The 19,906-nt window shown below is 36.2% G+C and overlaps 2 protein-coding genes across 4 annotated transcripts; both read right to left on the bottom strand.

Moving 5' to 3' along the window:
* Positions 1 to 2,868: 2,868 nt before the first annotated feature.
* Positions 2,869 to 12,172, bottom strand: LOC137714774 (uncharacterized). Of its 3 annotated transcripts, XR_011065461.1 has the most exons (7): positions 9,691 to 12,172; positions 9,422 to 9,492; positions 9,039 to 9,106; positions 8,034 to 8,508; positions 6,846 to 7,510; positions 4,358 to 6,751; positions 2,869 to 3,516 (listed from the first exon to the last, which is right to left on the bottom strand). XR_011065461.1 is itself a non-coding variant. In XM_068453916.1 (5 exons), exons 1-5 carry the CDS (start codon positions 9,982 to 9,984, stop codon positions 7,255 to 7,257), a joined length of 1,164 nt encoding a protein of 387 aa, XP_068310017.1. In that variant the 5' UTR covers positions 9,985 to 12,172; the 3' UTR covers positions 2,869 to 7,254. The 3 variants fall into 3 exon arrangements, 1 of the variants encoding a protein (XP_068310017.1); XR_011065460.1 differs by having other exon boundaries at positions 2,869 to 6,751; XM_068453916.1 differs by having other exon boundaries at positions 2,869 to 7,510.
* Positions 12,173 to 15,530: 3,358 nt separating this feature from the next.
* Positions 15,531 to 17,453, bottom strand: LOC137716319 (octanoyltransferase LIP2, mitochondrial-like). The gene is made up of 2 exons (XM_068455757.1): positions 17,332 to 17,453; positions 15,531 to 16,489 (listed from the first exon to the last, which is right to left on the bottom strand). Exon 2 carries the CDS (start codon positions 16,484 to 16,486, stop codon positions 15,779 to 15,781), a length of 708 nt encoding a protein of 235 aa, XP_068311858.1. The 5' UTR covers positions 16,487 to 16,489; positions 17,332 to 17,453; the 3' UTR covers positions 15,531 to 15,778.
* Positions 17,454 to 19,906: the final 2,453 nt, after the last annotated feature.

Raw genomic sequence — 19,906 nt, 5'->3', positions numbered from 1 at the left:
GAACATTAGTGCGTGAAAGATTAGCTGTTGAAATAAGAACAACACACTTTTATGCTTTTTTTGTTCAACTACTAAAATATTTTGTCATCTTAACTTGAAGGGCAATATATTTGTAAAATGCATGTTGCTTCTGATTCTCAGGGAAACAGAGCATTTTTTGCAACCATATCTTTTGTAATCAGCCATGTTCAATGTATATAAAAGTCGAACTGCTTATCTTACCAACACCGTTCACTCATCTATCCCTTTTGTTCGTTTATGATTATGTTGAATTTTTTTCAAGTTAAATGTATCTTATTTATGTGGTAAAGGATGCTGCATTCAAGTCCCGCTTCAATGTGTGGGCATTTTTACTAGTTTAGTCATATTTCAAAATACAAGAGTCCTACTTTGAAGATTTGGGAAAATAATATGATCGTTTAATTGGAATTGTGAAGGATTTTAACGAATTTATTAATCTATTAATTTGATGGAGTTTAATTGTTTTACAGAGATTTCATATAAAATTTTGAATGAATTCTCTCAAATTCTCTCGAATTTTAAAAATTATTTAAAATTCTAATTGAATTTTTTGTGGAATTTAACAAAATCTTTTAACATTTTGATTATATACACTTAAAATAAAAAAAAAAATCACTTAAAACCTTGATTAAATACTTCTGTATTTATAAAAGAATTGATATCCGTCAAATTCTGAATTGAAAACACCCTTGAATTCTTCCATATGTAATAACACCAAGACCTATCTCAGCCCTCACCCATTTTACAATTTTACTCATTTGAGCAATTGTGATTGTTCCAAATTCTAGAGATTTGTTACTCAAGTAGTTAATAACATTTTTTCACCATTCAAAGATCATATCCACAAAAATCACACAAATACGAAACATTACGACAATCATTAAATGATATTAATTTTTAGTGCTTCTTTGCCGAATCGTGTTCGTCCATTTTTTTACTACAAATAAATATCTTAATGGTTTTAAATTTATCTAATATTTTTAAGAATGATCTTTGAGTGCTAAGTTGAAATATAGACAGTTTAGATCCTTAATACAAATTACAGAGTGGGTGATAAAAGTGTTGTCAATATGGTATTTCTCAATTCTAACGCATATATATAATATAATATGATGATGACTCCGATCCTACCGCATATACATACATACATACATACAGACATACATATATATATACACACACACACACACATACATATATGCATACATACATACATATACATATACATACATACATACATATACATATATATATATATACACATATATACATATATATATATATATATATATATATATATAATATGATGATGACTCCCGATCCTAACGCATGTATTATGACTCATGCATCTGCCGACCATTCAAGTTTAACGGTCAAAATTCAACAATAGGGCTCACAAAGAAACATAAAGAAAGGTACATGAACAAAAGACAAAACGATAATAAAGTTTTATCTTACTAAATAAGATCAGCTGTATGAATCTTAGAATTTTACCACGCTTCATTTTGTACAAAGTCTTTCATTAACTCCAAATGCTTCATGTCTTTCTTAGAGTCATTTTCCAAGTACTCCATAAGCAAGAAAACGAAAACTTCAAGTTCGACTGGCTGAAAACATTTACCTCTGCATCCAAGATTAGAGCTTGAATCTCGTCTTCACTTTAACCTCCATAGTACCCGGAGAATGAGAAAAAGTGAATGCAAAGAAGGGGACGGATACAGCTGCAAATTAGGTGCTGTCAAATCTCTAAGTTAATGTTCTTAGTGATGGGAAACAGACTTCCATGATCAAAAGGCAAGAAGTCTTCAAAGTGATGAGATTAGTGAAAATGCAAACTTTGTTGGAAAATTAGTTATTTATTTTATTATTAGTGAAAATACCCGTTAAGGATTAGGATTTTGCTAGTTTCCACTATATATAGTAGTGCTTGTATTAGTTTATTTTTTTAATAAGTCATATACAATGTAACCTCTTGTGTTATGTAGCCATCATGACAATCTTTCATTTACTTAATAAAATTATATTAATATATAGCTAGTTTGTTTGTATGTTAATCGGCGCATTCTGATATTCAACTAAATTATCTTCTCTCTCCATTTATGTATTCACCAAAAACTTAGTAACTAAACGTTTTTAAACTTGTATGATATACGTTGTTGGGGTAAAATACCCAAGGCCGAGCTGAGATAATCACTGGTTTGAGGCCTGGTTCGACGAGCATTTGATGCCCACATATGTCAAGACAAGGCCGAGATGCCATTTCTTCCCATCAGGTCGAGTTAGCCATTTCTTACCAGGTGGGATCGCAGGTCAGGTCACCCATGTGGGCCATGTCATCTTAGCCTATGATGGACCTGACAGGCAAGCCGCTTGGATATTGCCTACCGCGACCAAATGGACTCATGGGTCATTTAGACCTAACAAACGTTCGTGTTGTTTTCATGTTATACATGTTATCTTAACAGGTAGCGCTCTATCATACCCATTATTGTAACAAGTGACTTGACAGCGACCCGGTTTGTTAATAAGCCGTGTCGTTTCGTGTCGGGTTAACGAATCATGCAAAAAATTATCATGTCCAACGTTTAGATCCGGCAAACTATATATTATTGGAATCTTAACAAGTGACCCGATGACGACCCGGCTTGTTAATAGGTTCTTAACAAGTAACCTAAGAAGAAATGAATCATTAACAGGTTAATTCGAAACTTGTTATTTTCATGTTGTTTAATGGGTCATGCAAAGCACTGCCAAGCCTCGGCTCATTAGGGGATGAATCTGGGCCAAGGCCTCAGCCCGATCCGTATTCAATGCTACGGAGAGGTAGGAGCTGAGGGAAAGGTAGGGTAAGCTCCAAGTCATGTGGAGGTCTCTCAAGATTGAACACTCGTTCATAGAATCATAGCACTCCCCGTCTATAAGATGATAACTGGTATGAAATTCAAGTCCAAATCAGAAGACCAAATTTTAATCCAACAATCAAGAATTCCTTAAAAAATCTCACACAAACGATGACACTATGAAACCGAAAAACATGCGACTCAGAAAAGCATTGTTTCATTCTAACAACCGAAACTTCCTTAACGAACTCTGACGAACACGATAATACTAGGAAACGGAAAAACATGCAACTCAGAAACCACTGCTTTAGTCCAAATAAGGTTCCTCACTGCCTCAAGCCTTTCTAAACACCATAGAATTCTCTTAGAAGCCTGAATCTTTTCCTTTGCACCTTCTTTGCCTCACCATAAACGTTCTTAACGAGCTCCTCTTCAGATTTGGGACAAGAAGGCATTAGGTTGTGCATAATGTTGTGCATGCCCCTAGCCCTTGCCACACCTGAGGCGCGTACGCGTGCATGTCCAACCTGAGTCAGCTTATTACGTGCACGGTTAGATCTTCCCATGTTGACATCCCTGATGTCTATTCTCTTACGAATCCTTCGGCTGGTGACTTCATGTGGGTCTACCTTCGTGCTCCTCAGTGCAGGTTCATCTGCTTTTCCATGGTAATAAATACAAGAATCCAATAAGAAACGGAATTTGACAAAACAGAACCTAATAATAACAGCAAAGACACTAACTAGTATGGTAATATGTATATTTCATCCACAAAACCATTTCCATAGAATGAAAATGGTGAGATGTTATTATAATACGTGAGCGTCATGAAGTACAAAGCAAGCCAACACCAATATACTTCCTCCTCAAGACTAAGCAAAGTACCTCAACAAACCAATCTGCAGAAGTTATTAGAACAGAAACAATACGTTGGGAAAAGGCTTACTTAAATATTGATAAAATGTGTTTTCTTGACAAAGTTTATCCATTGAATAAGATATCATATGTAACCTTTGTTTCCATGCTTCTTTTCTACTGTGGAAGCTACGGGGATCTGTATTAACCTGATTTGCAAATCACCATTGTAACAAAAATCCACTGGTTCATGGCAGGTTAAGGAAGTTACCCAACGACATGGCTTTCTTTTTGGCTGTTGCATTTTAAGAATATCCTAAAAAGGGATGCTAAAAATAATACTAATAGTGGGTAGGCTACTCTTTGAGGAGTTAACTGATGCTTAGAAGGGTTTTAGAAAAAAAAATCGGTTTTCGATAATCTGAAGAATTACCATATTACTAGCATCTCTATAATGCCGTTAAATGACGCAGACAAGTTCACCTAGTTTAGCAGTCATTGATCCTCTCAGAGTACGAATTTTGTACAAAGATGTTTCCAAAAGCATACTCTCTATATCTAAATTAGTGCTTCATACAAAATTTATTAAGTTCCAAATAACCGTTACTTGAACTCTTTAAAGAAAGTAAAAAAAGGCGTACCCTCATCAGAAGATACTACAATTAGAACCTGTTGGGCAGGTACAGCTGCATTCAACACTTTCCCCCTCCTGTATGATCACCAAAAGGAAATTCATTTAACAACGCTTGAAGTAAACAATATGTGTAAACAGCCATTCAAATGTCCTCACTGTCACAATAAAATAATGAGTTTCCTTCAAAGTATCAGTCTGAAGTTACTATGCAATTTAAATTTTACGCGCGTACTGCATGAGTGCGCGGGAACCTAATTTGGATATTTATGAAACACGTTGAGTAGAGATGACCCCCTTTTATTAAATCAGATGGACATACGAAAGATGACAATACTGTCTCACTGTCAAGTTCAAGCCTACAAGTCATGGGGATGTCGCCCTGTTCAATGAATCTACAAAATTACATTAAGAAAGCAGTTTACCTTGGAGTAACATGGGAATCGTTGATCTCCTTATAAGCATCTTCAGTTACACCTCCTGCAGTGTCCTATAAAAAAGATTGAACAGAATCAGTGCATGATAACAACAAACTGATGAGGCTACTGGTGTTACTCCAGCCCAAATTTCAGAATATACAGTGTTGCCTAGATCTGAAGATGCAGGCAAGGATACCACGATCTGAGACTGTGGAGCAGAAATTGTAGCATTATAACGACAAAATGAGGATTTTGATCAAGAGTTATACCTAGATCTGAGATACCCAAGAATGAAATATAACTTAAAATCGAAATGGATTTGCACACCCTGAATCCCTCTTTACCTGTGATTTGATGTTTGGTTTATTCAATTAACATAAAAATAACTTAAAATCGCAAAGGATTTTCACATCCTGAATCCCTCTTTCCCTGTGAATTGATGGTTGGTTAATTCAATTAACATAAAAATAACTTAAACCACAACAGATTTGCACATCTGAATTTAAAATTGCAACAGATTTGCACATCTGAACCCCTCTTTACCTCTTTAATTGATTGATCATGCAGATTTCTTTGGTAGGACAAAAAAATCGCACCATTGAAGGGCAACGATAATACCTCTTGCTCTTCTTGCTGTGCTGGGGGATCTTCTGAGGAACCAACCGAGCTAGTTGGAGGAGGAGGAGTTTTGACAATCCGTCTGCCCCTGATTCTCATTTTCAAATTATCCAAGAGTACCAAGGTAAAGGTACGATAAAAACAAAGAAAATACACCTGAGTCAATGTGATCTCGTTGTATACAACTCAATTCCTAAAAGATCGTTGTTTCAACTAGTGAATCTGAAGGAAAAATCAATGTCTAGCAAGAGATGAGCACAAGGGAAAGACCTAGAAACTCACATAAAGACAGAAAGAAACAGAAATTTAGACTCATTAAACTGCATTTTAAGCAAAAATTTCTACATGGCTTACACCTGGTGGATGGCCTGACACAACCTCTCACCTTACTAGGCTACACAGTGCCTCTCAACCCGTAAAGTGTAAAAGAGTAAAAGTTAAATGTGAGACTAGATGTCATTAAATTTTGATATATCTAATTTCCATTGAAAACATAGAAGAAATCCTAGCAGATATAAGTCATAAATTTCATATGAAATGGCAATTCTACATATTAGGTAACCTAATAAGGATAGCATGTAAGCTTCCCTTTAAGAAAATCAGGCTGTTTCGATGAAAATGTCTACCAAGAAGACATAGGACAAGTCATAGAAGAGTTTAATGCACCAAAACTAAACAATTTTGATGCCTAAATTGGCCATACAGATAAACATGAGATTGCTTACACAAAGAAGACCTGTCAAATTGTCAATTACTAATGCTTTTGCTGGAAAAAATGTACATGCATATATAATTCACTCGACGGTAATTTTCTGGGAAAAAAATTGTTCTTGAATATATTCAGAATATAAATAATATAGCAGTTTTCAATTTATTTATTGTATGAATATCCTGATATACTCAAAAACTTTTTTGTGATCTATGCTTACCATGTATCATAGGTAACCGGGATACAAATGAAACTGAAAAATGTGTTACGCACAAAGTCAGTCAACTATAACAAAGACGAAACTGAAGGTGATGCAATAAATTCCCACCAATGATATCTGTTACATTTATAATCAGGGTAGCAAGATAAATAATAATAGCATATTGCATTGACACATTGGTAATAGGCACCACACAAAGTTTTCAGCTTTCACTTGGGTCTTTTCTGTTATAGATCATCAAACATAAATCCTAAAAGACTAAGGCAAATAAATGTACTTGCAAACTACGGACTTATTTATTACACATTACTCTACCAAAGTCTTACAATGATATAAGACATTTCAAAGGAGTCACTACGTTTTTACATTAACTGGCTGGCTGGTTACTCCTTCACCCTCTTTGGCCTTCCCCTCTTAGGCTTTGGCATTTCAGCACTCCTGTTTTATTAAATATTTAGTTACAGATTTCTAACCCAGAGAGAGAGAGAGAGAGAGAGAGAGAGAGAGAGAGGAAGAGAGGGAGAAAGAGTACCTAGTGTTTGAATGAGGTGATTTCCCTGTGCTCCTCTTGGAGCGACCCCTTCTTGGCTTCCTATTGTTTGAAGGAGATGACTCCTCTGTATCCAGAGAGTACCCGCTGTTTGAATGAGGTGATTCCTCTGCACTCCTCTTGGGGCGACCCCTTCTTGGCTTCCTACTGTTTGAAGGAAAGGACTCCTCTGTGTCCCTCTTGGAGCGACCTCTTCTTGGGTACCTATTGTTTGAATGAGGTGATTCCTCCGTGCTCCTCTTGGGGCGACCCCTTCTTGGCTTCCTATTGTTTGAAGGAAAGGACTCCTCTGTGTCCCTCTGGGAGCGACCTCTTCTTGGGTACCTATTGTTTGAAAGAGAAGATTCCTCTTTACCCCTGTTGGGGCGACCTCTTAATGGCTTCCGCTTCTCTACACACCTTCATAGTGAAAGTATTGTTGTTGATTATGTCCGCAGGTAGAGCATATATGCATGCACAACACATAAAAATGTATCCAAAACACATGTCCATCACACAAATCCATGTCCAAACACACACACATGAGAGAGAGAGAGAGAGAGAGAGAGAGAGAATAGGGGGAGGGAGGGATGTGACGAAACCCTTGATTTGCCTCAGCTGGATCTTGCATCCTCTTTGGACTTCCTCTCTTTAGCTTCTGCCTTCCCCTGTGTGTTCATACTTCATAGTCAGATTTGTAAATTTTCTCCAAACCCACTAGGAAACCATACATATACATGCTCATCACACATAAAGCGTGAGAGTATCATGAAGAAATATAATGAAATGGACGGAGATGAAGGAGCAATTGAACATCTCATGACAGTTGCCCTTGACTTTCAAAATTCATTCTGTCTCAGTAGAATAAGAAAAACAACACTGTCCTTAAGTAAATGAATTACAGTACATAAAACCGTAAATGATAATATATATGTGCTTTTTCAGACTCTTTTCTCTCTGGCCAAGAAAGAAAAAGAAAAAAAAAAACCATTCATTTTTCAAATATTAAAGGATTGGAAGAACTTTATGTAGTGATTCTACACATATAATTCCATCAAAGTAAAGTTCAAGAACATTAGTTCTGTGAAACATCAAGGTAAAAACAGAACATCCATAGCGGTGAAAGTCATACCATTTTTCATACTTGAAAGCATAAATGGGAGTATTTTGTATTCTTACAGGGATACTTACTGATGAGGCTCATCGCTGCTAGTGCTAGCACTAGATCTGGGCGTTTTCCTTCCCCTTCTTGGCTTCTCATTTGGTTCACTTGCTGTCTCTTCTAGATTAAGTTCTTCGTTTTTGCTGTCCTGCTGGTTCTCATCAATGGTCAGAAGAGGTACATACAACCCTTCATTGACCTGTTCAAGCTCACTTGTTTTTTCTGTCTCCGCATTTTCTTCTCGTATCTCGCCTTCCTCCAGTGATTCCTCTTTCTTATCAGCTACTGCATCTTCAGCTTCCGCTTTAACTGGCTTATCTTCTTTAACTTCTGCAAAATGATTTTCTTTTTCAATTTCTACTGGCATGCATTTTTCTTTTGCTTCCATTACCGCATCTTCCACTTTTACTTCTAGATAGACATCTTCTACTTTCTCTCTTTCCATCTCTACTTCAGTCTCTGTGTGACTATAAGGTCTTCTTTTCTTAAACGGAAGTTTCTGACCTGATTCAGAACACCAAGCAAAATAAAAAGTTAGAACAACAAATTTTCCATGTAGTTGCCAACGAAACAAGAAAATCTTAGAGCGAAAAAGACATGTAATGACATGCAGCTTCAGTCTAAGACGCTTTTATGTTAGTGCCTTGCATATGTCACCTCTAAAGGCCATAATGTACTTCGATTGATACTTATATAAACTATAAATGCAACTAGAACAACTGAGCTGAAATACATCACATGCTGAATGATGTAAGAAATTAGAAAACCCCATGTTCACTTAGCAACTACACACACAAGATGGCTTTAGCTATCATTACATTTCCCATATACTAGCATCATATGACTCTTTATAAGACATGTACTCATTTACTCCACATTGAACCCCTAGTACTGGGATTCCTTTCAACCCAATCATAAGAACTGATTATGACCATTATGACCATCAAATCTCTTAAACCAACAAGAAATTCACTGAAAAGTTACCCTCAAGACTTGGTCTCCATGAGGAATCTAATTTAATAGAAGTAGTTTACCTAGATGAGAAAAAGAACAAGGACGAGCGATCCCAGCTGTAACTGGAGAAGTTACGTTTTCTCCACCCCTGCAGCAAAAAGACAGTTATTTCAATTTTATAGATCTCAAGTTGAACTTCTTTGTAGAAAAGAAATCAGTAAGTGAATGGAAAATTTTACTTTCACTATCAATTTATGACTATTTAAATTACAAATAAACAGATATGGAAATTCTGTTCTATCACAAGAGAATGCGGATAGGGATGTGTATGTAACTATGTATTCATCACATATCTCAAAATTGCAGATTAGATAAGTATCTATATTTCAAAATTAGAATAGATAAATGGCAATTAAACATTTTGGCAGGTTCGAGAGATGAGAAAGGACAAGAAATAAGTTACCCCTGAGAACCAGCACATGCAGTAAATTGTTTCCCTTTATCTGCTTCTCCTTCGCTCTGCCCCTCTGAGGCCTAAATATGAAATAACATTAAAATCATACCTTCTAAAACATTAAGTAAATCTTGACTAGCTGCCCTAACTTTTCAGATGCAATGAACCTTGGACAAGAATACGCTAAATTAAACAATAACAAAATTGATCTTGGGCAAATTCAACAAATCGCAAATTCCTAAAGTGAAAAATGAAATTTTGAGTAAAAGACTAATTACCGGATTTGTATCCATTTGCATGCAATGTTTCGCATCTTTCCCCTTATCAACACAGTTCAAAGGCCTAATTTCTGTACTGCTTGCTGCTTCCAATTCATCATGCAATTGATCTTCACTTGAAACTTGAGCAGGAAATTGTTTTTTTGTATGGCAGGACCATGCAATGCGCCGATTCTCTTCTTCAACTAAAAAGCGATCATCTGAACCTTCTGGTGAACGAAGATGAGCAGCCCTGGGTGTGGTCTCAGGTGGAGTCATCTGAGAAAAATTTGACCGGCTATTTCGAATCCTCATCTTTATGTAGGAAATTTCTAAGGAGAAGGAAAAGGAGCTAAGACTGAAGTTTGCAGAGGAATCCTACAGGGCGAATACTACGAGGAAATTTGTTTCTTAAGGGTATATAATCCTCAGGAAGAGTTGGTGAAAATCAATGTAACTGGCGGATTTTCTTGTTCATTCACTACGTGTACATCACTCAAACGCATTTACTACACGTGTAGAACTATCTTTATTTCCAGCTTGTTGAATGCTTCATATAGACGCCGTGTACATGAGGTGACCAGATTAGACGGTGTTTCTCATATTATCATTGTATTACACAGAGAACCCCTTTCATTGTTAAAGAGTTTGGGACCTGGCGTAACATTTTCAAATTTCGTAAATAATTAACACACTAACAAGTACAGCATTAATCTTAAAATTGGTGACAGCGATAACTCAGCAATAAACAAAGTATACTACAAATGAACAAGCGGATTAACGGAAAAGGTAAGAACATGAAAAATATCATTATTTGTTAAAACTAAATTAAAACCACACTTCCCTGCCTCATATTAGAAAGGAAGATTTTTGTTTGACATCAAAATTTTGAGATACAACCAATAATATGTGCTTAAAATTATGTAATCTGTGACAAATGTATTCACTAAATCTGTAACCATACAATAATTTATTTTCTTTGAAAAACTGAGTAAATAATGAATTAAAGAAAGAGATTTAATTCTGAAAATTCTACAATGCTTTTGAAAAGAGCATGTCTTGGACTTACCAGCAACAGTACCTCAATAGTTGAACTACAATAGCAGGCTGCTAAAAGAAATACCATGTGAATTCATAGAGCTAATGGCCTATCGAGACATTTTCCAGACCAAATGAAACACGGGTGCTCAAGGACAGAACTTGCAGAACATTAAAGATTTCATAGGTTAAAAAACTAGTTAAAATACTTACCATGTTTGTAAGTCAGTTGCACAATAACTCGAAACTCCAAATTCGACCTTCAACTCTGCATAAAATATAAGGAAAGCAACGGGACAATCATTGAGTTACAGATGCTAACCACTGTTGGTCATTCAATCTGACTCTACCAGTGGTTTAAAGGATCCATTATCATACCTGTATGAATTTTGTAAAACATCGACGAATGCAACAAAAATAAGACTGCAATGGCAACCATTGTGTAGCAGTTTTCCATGTACCTTATCATTTCACAAAATGCAAGTCTTATATCTGAACCTTTACTCTAAAGTTCCAAAACACAAATTCAGCAGGAGGCACTTGTGCTAGTAACCAATCCAATCAATAAACGTGAACATATAGAATTTCTTTTCTTGGAGATAACCATGATTTCAAGGAAGATAATAACAAACTCACTGCATTATGCGTCTCTAAAGACACAAAGAACTCATATTTGCCCTCAGACACAGAAAACGGCAAATAGATACATTTCGAGAACTCACAACAGCAAGAAGTAATATAAAGTTAGATCAATTGCATACATGGGTTATATAAAACAGTAGCAAAAGGATTGAAATGCGAAAACTTCCATTTTGCCAATTGCAAAAATTCGAACAAATCAATAATCTTTCTAACAACTCCTTACAGGGTTCTTCTCTACATACAGTTTCTTCCCATCTCCTCCTAAATCTAACTCTAAAATCCCAAAAAAATTACTACAAAATAACAACAATAAACGAATAGAAAAGAACATACAAAAGCATTGTATAAAGATCTGGACTTTCTACCTATATAACAGTTAAAAAAATTAGAAAAATCTGCAAAAATTGTGGAATTTCATTCTCTTTCTATTTTGGGATCCCTGCACGAATATCGACCAGTTTATCGATTCTGGGTCGGATTCGATTTGCTGGGTGGAGACTTCCTTAAGCTAGCCTCCACAGATTTCTTGGGATCTTCCATTGCTTTGCTGCTGCTGGGATTCTTTGGATTTGAAGAGAAGGAAGCAACTGCAGAAGCAAGCAGTAACCTTCTGGGTTGGTTTCTGTGTCTGGGATGAACTTGCAGCTGCAGCAGCTCCTGGTGGGTTTGCAGCGGGGAAGGAGATGTGACAGTGTGCAGAAGAAGGAAGGAGAAGATGGCGAGTAGGATTGTGTGAGTGGTTTTCATGGTGTGATGGAGAGAAAACACAAGGGAGATGGAAGGAACAGAGTATAGAGAGCTTATACATATCACGAAGCCCAAAAATGGCGGTGCTGTTACGGGGTAATTTGGTTTAAAGATTGAATGTAAATCAAGATAACGGGACAGAAATTTTGTAATTTTCTCGTTTTCTCGTTTTACCATTTTAATTTTCTTTCTTAATTTGTAATGTTGTTTGATAGTCGGAAAATTTATTACTTGTTTGGAAATTTTTTTGAACTCATCCTTAGTAAAATACAAGTAAATTCTAAAATAATACTGAAACTGCTTTGAAACCCCAAAATACGTTCTCTAAAATCACTTCCAATCATTTAAAAACACTTTTATACGAGTCCTTAATTTCTATCATTCTTAAAGAATCAATTTTGAAAAAAAATCAACTACATTAAAAATGATTGAAACTTTTGATTAACATTGTCGAAATTTTAGGGTTTAAGTGAGAAATATAGTTTGTTTATTAGATAAGTGTTTGGTTGCATTTGTTAGATGACCAAAGAACTTCATATTTAGTTAATCTTTTTACTAAGATGATCTTTCAAAGATAACATAAAAAATATAGGGTTCGAATTATTATATAACATTGTAGGATGAGAAGAAGGTTGCAAGAATTCTTACAAGACAATTTAAACTCAAGTAACATTCTTTGCCATGATCCTATTTGGTGGCCAAGTATTTTTCTTTTTAATCTCTTCTCTTAACGCAGAAATATTTTAATCTACCCTAACTTATGATAAGGTTTTTCAAACTTTAATACAAGGGGCAGATACACTACCATAACCAACATTGTTAGGATGTAGTTCACATGGACTAGTTTGGTTTCCGATTTGGCCGGTTTGAACACTTCGAACCACTTTTTATCTACCCCTAAATGCATTAACTCCGGCAATCGAATCCATCTTGAAAGGCATTAACATCATTAGATGAGATTTGTTTTTCTCTTGATATAAGAAATGTTATATAGAGAAGATCCGAACACAAAACCTCAATACAACTTATAAGAACCAATGTTTTTAGCCACTTGAGAGCCACAAGATTGTCGCAGTTAAACAAAATGTAAAGCTACAGTATCAATCGTCAAGTCCGCACAATCAACCATTTAAGATAGCATTCTAGAAATCTCAACACTAATATATGAAAAAGTTAAAACGCACGATGATCGTATTGTCTGTGACCAAAACTATGATATGCTAGTAGATAACCCCACAGTATCTCTCAGTCTTACTAACATGGCCCACAATCAACAATGTAAGTTATCTTTCGAGAAATCACAACACTAACATATAAAAAAGTTAAAACACACGATGATCGTATCGTTCGTAACCAAAACTATACTATTGCTAGTAGACAACCCAACAGTATCTCTCAGTCTTACTAACATGGTCCACAATCAACAATGTAAGATAACTTTCGAGAAATCTCAACACTAATATATGAAAAAGTTAAAACGCACAATGATCGTATCATCTGTGACCAACACATTGCTAATAGAAAACCCTACAGTATCTCTCAGCCTTAGTAACATGGCCTTTTGAGATATTTCGTGCAGCAGGTGATAACTAGGAAGCAGCTGATCATGTGAGTCTGAGTGGGTTGTGTCAGTTTCAATGACTTATCTGCAGAACTTGAATATATTTTGTTCATGTGATATGTCACATGAGACCAAATCGAACCCTAATATAGTATATTAAGTAGTAGTACAATTACAAACATACAGCTAAACATGGCTGTGTAATCTTGCTTTCCAAACGTGAAACAACCATAATCTTCCACCGAACTGTCATCTTCTCTTCTGTTCCTCCAACTTTTACGTTTCCTAATCTTCTTTTTCTTCATCTATTATTTATACCCTTCCAAATTAGGAAGAGATTTTTTAGTGTGGTCGAAATATAAGGCAGTATATTATATGTCATTATATAATTAGAGGAACACTTGAAATAATAATATCTTTCCAATTGTATAATAACTTGTGATGTACTGCCCTCCGTTACAGTCACACTAAAGAATCTGTCCAAATTAGTACTTAGTTTTCACAAATGCTAAACTAAGCTCCTTTCTCAAGAAATACAGAATCACGTAGATTGTCATATAGGATGGTTTCAACTAAAACAATTGAACCTAGCTGTCCATTTATACAGAAATGATACTGTTATCCACACACTCATTTTTATCCCAAACATTTTTGTTAAGATATTTCTTGATGCAATTGCTACTTAGAATGGCGGATTCAAAATTCCGAACACAACATCTCAAGTGTAGTCTGTGTAAAAGCGAAATACTCTTAACTGCTTAAGTATGTACCCTGGTAAGAAAGTCCTCATTTTCTTAGCCTTGCACTATACTAAGCTTTGTACCTTCCCCTTGGAAGCCACATGATTTTTCATGGTTTCAGAAATGGGTTGAAAGGAGAACATGGATTTTAGCAGTAAGAAAACAATTTATTTTTAGTACCATTATCAACTTGCCCAAGCCCCATCACTCCATCAAGCTGACTCATACATTTTCTAATATAGCCATGATTTTTTTTTTTTTTATTAAAGTATGTGATTTGGATCAGTCTTGCACTAAAATATAATTAGTCCCATTTGGGATCAATATAAATTTATAATCTACACCTTATTTATAATAGTTTTATGCTATTATTGGAATTGAAATCCTCTTTGGATCCTTGAGTTCGGAGCCGACGGACTCGGAAATTCAAACCATTCATTTTAAATCGCTCGATCCTCATTAGTCCATTCCGTTGGCACACCTCACATAAACCAAGTGTCCAGATCTCTCTTTCTCTCTCTTTAACTATCCGGATCTCTGAGTTCTCTGAGTTCTTTGATTTGTGTGAAAGAGAGATTGGAGTCGTAAGTTTATGTGAGGTGGGCCAACAGAATGAGTTAATAGGGACCATTGGATTCAACTTGAGCGGCCAAGATCACCTGATCCTTGGACTCTAGACAATGAGATCGGGAGAGGATCTCCGTCCGTAGGATTATCACTTCAGTTCATGAAGTTCGTTTCTTGCATCTCCGTCCCTGTAATTTCGTTATGTTTTTGCTTTATTCCAATCCGTCAACTAAGTTAGAGTTTTCCTTCCATTTGGTCAACATTTTCTAACTTGAAGATGCAACTTCGAAGAAATTTTTGCCTTATTTTGACAGGAATGAAACTATAAGGACGAAAAAATGCAAGGAAAAAACTATAGGGATGGAAACTGGGGGCAGTCGGGGATTACTAGTACAAAATATCGTAGCACAGAAGAAGTAAAACATGCAAATTGGAAGGGCATGGTTTTCTCATCAAACAAGTTAGGATTTGTGTAGAGGCAGAAAAGAGTTTTCAACACCATAGATTCACCACAAGCTACTATCCTGTATTAGGAGCAATTTACCAGCTAAAGATGACAAAAAAAGGAAGCAAGAACGGAAATTACTGAACAGATTAATTTTGCAATACATTTTTTCGGATACATTTGATGTGGTCAAATGCTCAAACCCATTTTCCCACCCTTCCTCATCACTTGAGCTTAGTTTTCCACATTACTTATAATACAAGATATACAAATCCAGCAATTTTCAAATCAATTGTTTTAACAAATAAATCAATGGAAGAGTATAAAACTTACATCGTTTATTTGTTTTTGGCAAACAATTGTAGAATCTCATTCAGTTTCCCCGCTCTCTGACAATATTGAAGCAGCATCCTTCCACACAAGATCATTATAACCAAATTGTCTTGCAAAACAAGAAATCAACTGGTCCTGAACTACTTCTTCGGTAGGAAGCGCTAAGTCCGTCTCCCTTCTCAATGATGTAACGTCTTTATTTGCAATGCCACAAGGTACAATATGCTTGAAATAGTTCAAATCTGGATCAATGTTGAATGCCAACCCATGAGAGGTGATTCCATATGAAATCCGTACACCAATTGCTCCGATTTTTCTATCTCCAACCCAAACCCCCGTTTCACATTTATTTCCAGGACAAGCTTTTACGCCATACAGAGATGCCAAGTCAATCATAGTCGACTCAAGTTTCTCCACATATTTACGAGCACCAAGCCCCATATCCCGAAGAGCAATAATGGGATATAAAATGGCTTGATGTGGACCGTGATATGTAATGTCTCCTCCTCTTTGTGTGTAGTGCAGTTGAGCTCCTATTCTTTTGAGTTCAGTCTCAGGAATCAACAGATTGTGATCAGTTCTTCGTTTGCCAAGGGTGTATGTAGGTGGATGTTGCAGGGACACGAGAGTATCTGGAATCTTATGAATTTTTCTTTCAGCAACCAGTTTTTCCTGCAGCTTAAGTGCTTCCTGATAGCTCATGGTGCCCATTCTCAAGACCTCAAGATTTCGCGGAACTCTCATTCCCTGTAGATCACAGTAGAAACTAATTATGCATCTTAGTTTTATCATCACATGAAATTAACTCAACATGCATCCACTGCATTCTATAGACTCTAAAGAAATGATTAGCATGTTACAAATTGATGGATAAAAAAACCGAGGGAAGGGTGACGTCACTTGGTATAAACATGAGACATTCCAAGTCACAAACTTTACAGTTAAAGCATGATACTAGTCGATAAGAATTCAACTTCCAGGTGTAACTTGATAAAGCAGGACATAAGTTTCCGAAAGAAAAGCGAAAAGACAATGACTTCGCAGCATATCAGATAGACGATATACGAATTTGAGCACACTTGTCCTTTTGTTTCTATAAATGAAGGAATTAAGTATTGGCACATTGTAAGATGCTGGAGAATTAAGTGTGAATCACTCGAATGCTTGATGCTATGAACCAGACATTCGTTATGGTCATCGATGCAACTTCCACAATGTCGATACATGTCCGTTCTCTGCACGTAGAATTTAGGTTCAAACGTACACAGACAGACTAAAGTTTGACAATTGGGGTGCCGTGGCAGCTCACTTTGGCCAGAGCTACAACCAAAACGGAAACGGGAATAAACCCAATGCTCTTCAAAGGCTATTATGTAAGCGGCATTTCATCAAACAGATGATGGGCATCAAATGTTAAGCTTGAGTTCGTAGATTCAAAGTTGCCAAAGATTCAAAATTTACACTACCAATCATATCAAATTCGAAGCAGCATTTCATCGAACAGTTAATGGGCATCAAATGTTGAGGGTAGATTCATTGATTCAAGCAATTCAAAGAGCAAAAATTAAGAACAAAATTAAGAGTCTTACGAAAGCTGGACCAGCCACTGCAGAGAGATTGAGAAGTCCCCGAGCCACCCAAACTTTGCTGGCTGTGACAGCACTTTCCGCAATCTAATCTTCTAGAGTTGAACGCAGCGTTTCACTTCTAGACTTTGCTGGCGTGTTTACTTTTTTTTCTTTTTTTTTTTCCTAAAACTTTCAACCAGAGAACTATTCATGTTTGTTTGTTTGTTTGTTTTTTTTTTTTTTTTTTTTTTCAAGTTTGGTAAGAATACGCATTCTTAAAAAGTAAAAATGCTCGGAAGATTCAAGCACATAAGTGTAGATGATAATTTAAATTGTTAACCGCTTGAGTTATAAGTATTAGTCTCAAATCTAAATTGTCAAAGTTTTATTCCTCTTTTAATTTCGATCATGAAACCTAAAACTTAGAAATATTATCAAAAGTTATTTCCTCGTGAAATTTTTTGGTTTGAAGTACCTTTAAAAAAGTGCCAATTGTCTATTTTTTTCTTATGTGCAGCCTACCATACAACTATCTCAAGCCATATATGGTGCAACACAACATATATGGCAGCAATGGTTAGGGTCATGGCGTACGAGGAAACTGAAGAACAACCTCAATGGGGTGGCTTTGTTAGTGGTCACTCTTACAAATCACGAAATAGAGAGATCGCGCATTAAACTCTGATGAACAACCACTTCAACTCCAACTCGGTGTACACAGAAAAGGATTTCAGACATCGCTTCCGGATGAGGTATCATGTCTTCAAGCGTTTACTTCATGATGTCCAACATCTCAATCCATACTTTCGACAGAAGATAGATAAAGCAGGCCGTCATGGTTTCTCACCTCATCAAAAGGTTGGTATTGCACTCTGAATGCTAGCCTATGACATGCCTAATTTGTCTTTGGATCCAAGAACTGGTAATATCTATTTAAATGAGTACATGAGGCGTCATAGGATGATACGTTTTCGTGCAACAAACAAATACCTACAACATGATCTTGTTCCACATCTTTGGGCCAAAGAACAATGGAGTAGGTGTTTAAGTTTTATGTTGTTTAATGTTTTGTTTAATGTTGTTTAAGTTTCATGTTGTTTAAGTTTGAGTAACTCCCCCAAGTAGTACTAGGGTGGAGATTATGTTGTTTTCCATCTTGAAGAATCTCGTAGTTCCAGAAATTCGGTGGAGTGGTGCCTTCGTAGAACTCATAGTATTTTTTGGACGTACGAGTCCAAACACCTTCACTTGTTTAAGAACTACCCTTGACAATATCTTTTGAGACCCATCTATAAGCCCTGCAAAGAGTTTCATCTTTTTTTCGGGTCCAAGTCCTTCCTTTCATTGCAGATGTGGCCATTTGAAAATTATTGAAAAAAATTAAAGGAAAGATTATTGGAAAAGGTGAGAGAATAGAATGTGAAGATTTGAAATAAAATGAGTTAAGATAGTATGGAATTGTGAAAAATATGTGAGAAATGGTGTAGAAATGGCTTAGGTATTTATAGGAAAAAAAAAATAGATTTTTCCAAATTTTTTTTTTCAAATTACAATGATAACCTGACGGCAGCATGACATCAGCTAACCGTTGCTAGCTAGCGCCAGGTAGCTGTTGGCATCCCAATTGGCTAAGCTGGAAAAATGGCAAAATGTCAAGCTTGACATTCTGGCTGGAAATGGCCAACCCACTAGCCTGATTTGAGGGTTTTAGCCTGGTGGGGCCCATAAATACTTTGGCCTAGCTCTCGGTTGGAGACGACTTTCGTGTTATTTATAGCTATTTTTAGCCATTTGGCCAAGTCGGTTAGAAATGTCCTAAGTTTTATGTTGTTAAATGTTGTTTAAGTTTGTATAACTCCCCCAAGTAATACTAGGGCGGAGATTGTGTTGTTTTCCATCTTGAAGAACAGCTCTCGTGGTTCTGAGGATTCGGTGGAGTGGTGTCTTCGTAGAACTCATAGTACTTTTTGAACGTACGAATCCAAACAACTTCACTTGTTTGAAACCACCCTTGACACTATCTTCCGAGACCCATCTATAAGTCATGCAAAGAGCTTCATCTTCTTTTATGGTTCAAGCCCTTCCTTTCATTGCAAATATGGTCATTTGAAAATTATTGAAAAAATTAAAGGAAAAATTATTGGAAGAGGTAAGAAAATAGAATGTGAAAAATTAAAATAAAAAGAGGTAAGATAGTATTGAATGGTGAAAAATATGTGAAAAATGGCGTACAAATGGCTTATGTATTTATTGGAAAAAAAAATTATAATTTTTTTTCTAAATTCGTCCAAATTTTTTTTTTCAAATTCCAACGGTAACCTAACGGCAGCATGACATCAGCTAGCCGTTGCTAGCTAGCATCATGCTGATGTCAGGCAGCCGCTGGCATTTAAATGGGCTGAGCTGGATAACTGGCAAAATGTCAAGCTTGACATTCTGGCATTGGAGGGCTAGTTGGCTGGATGGAAATTGCCAGCCCGCTGGCTTGATTTAGGGGTTTTGGCCCGGTAGGGCCCTTAAGCCCTTTGGCCTAGCTCTATGTTGGAGAAGGTTTTCGTGTCATTCCAAGCTATTTTTACCTCTATGGCCCTTTGGC

Source organism: Pyrus communis, chromosome 14 (assembly GCF_963583255.1).
Source record: "Pyrus communis chromosome 14, drPyrComm1.1, whole genome shotgun sequence".
Classification (NCBI taxonomy): domain Eukaryota; kingdom Viridiplantae; phylum Streptophyta; class Magnoliopsida; order Rosales; family Rosaceae; genus Pyrus; species Pyrus communis.
This window is presented reverse-complemented; position numbering and strand designations above follow the sequence as displayed.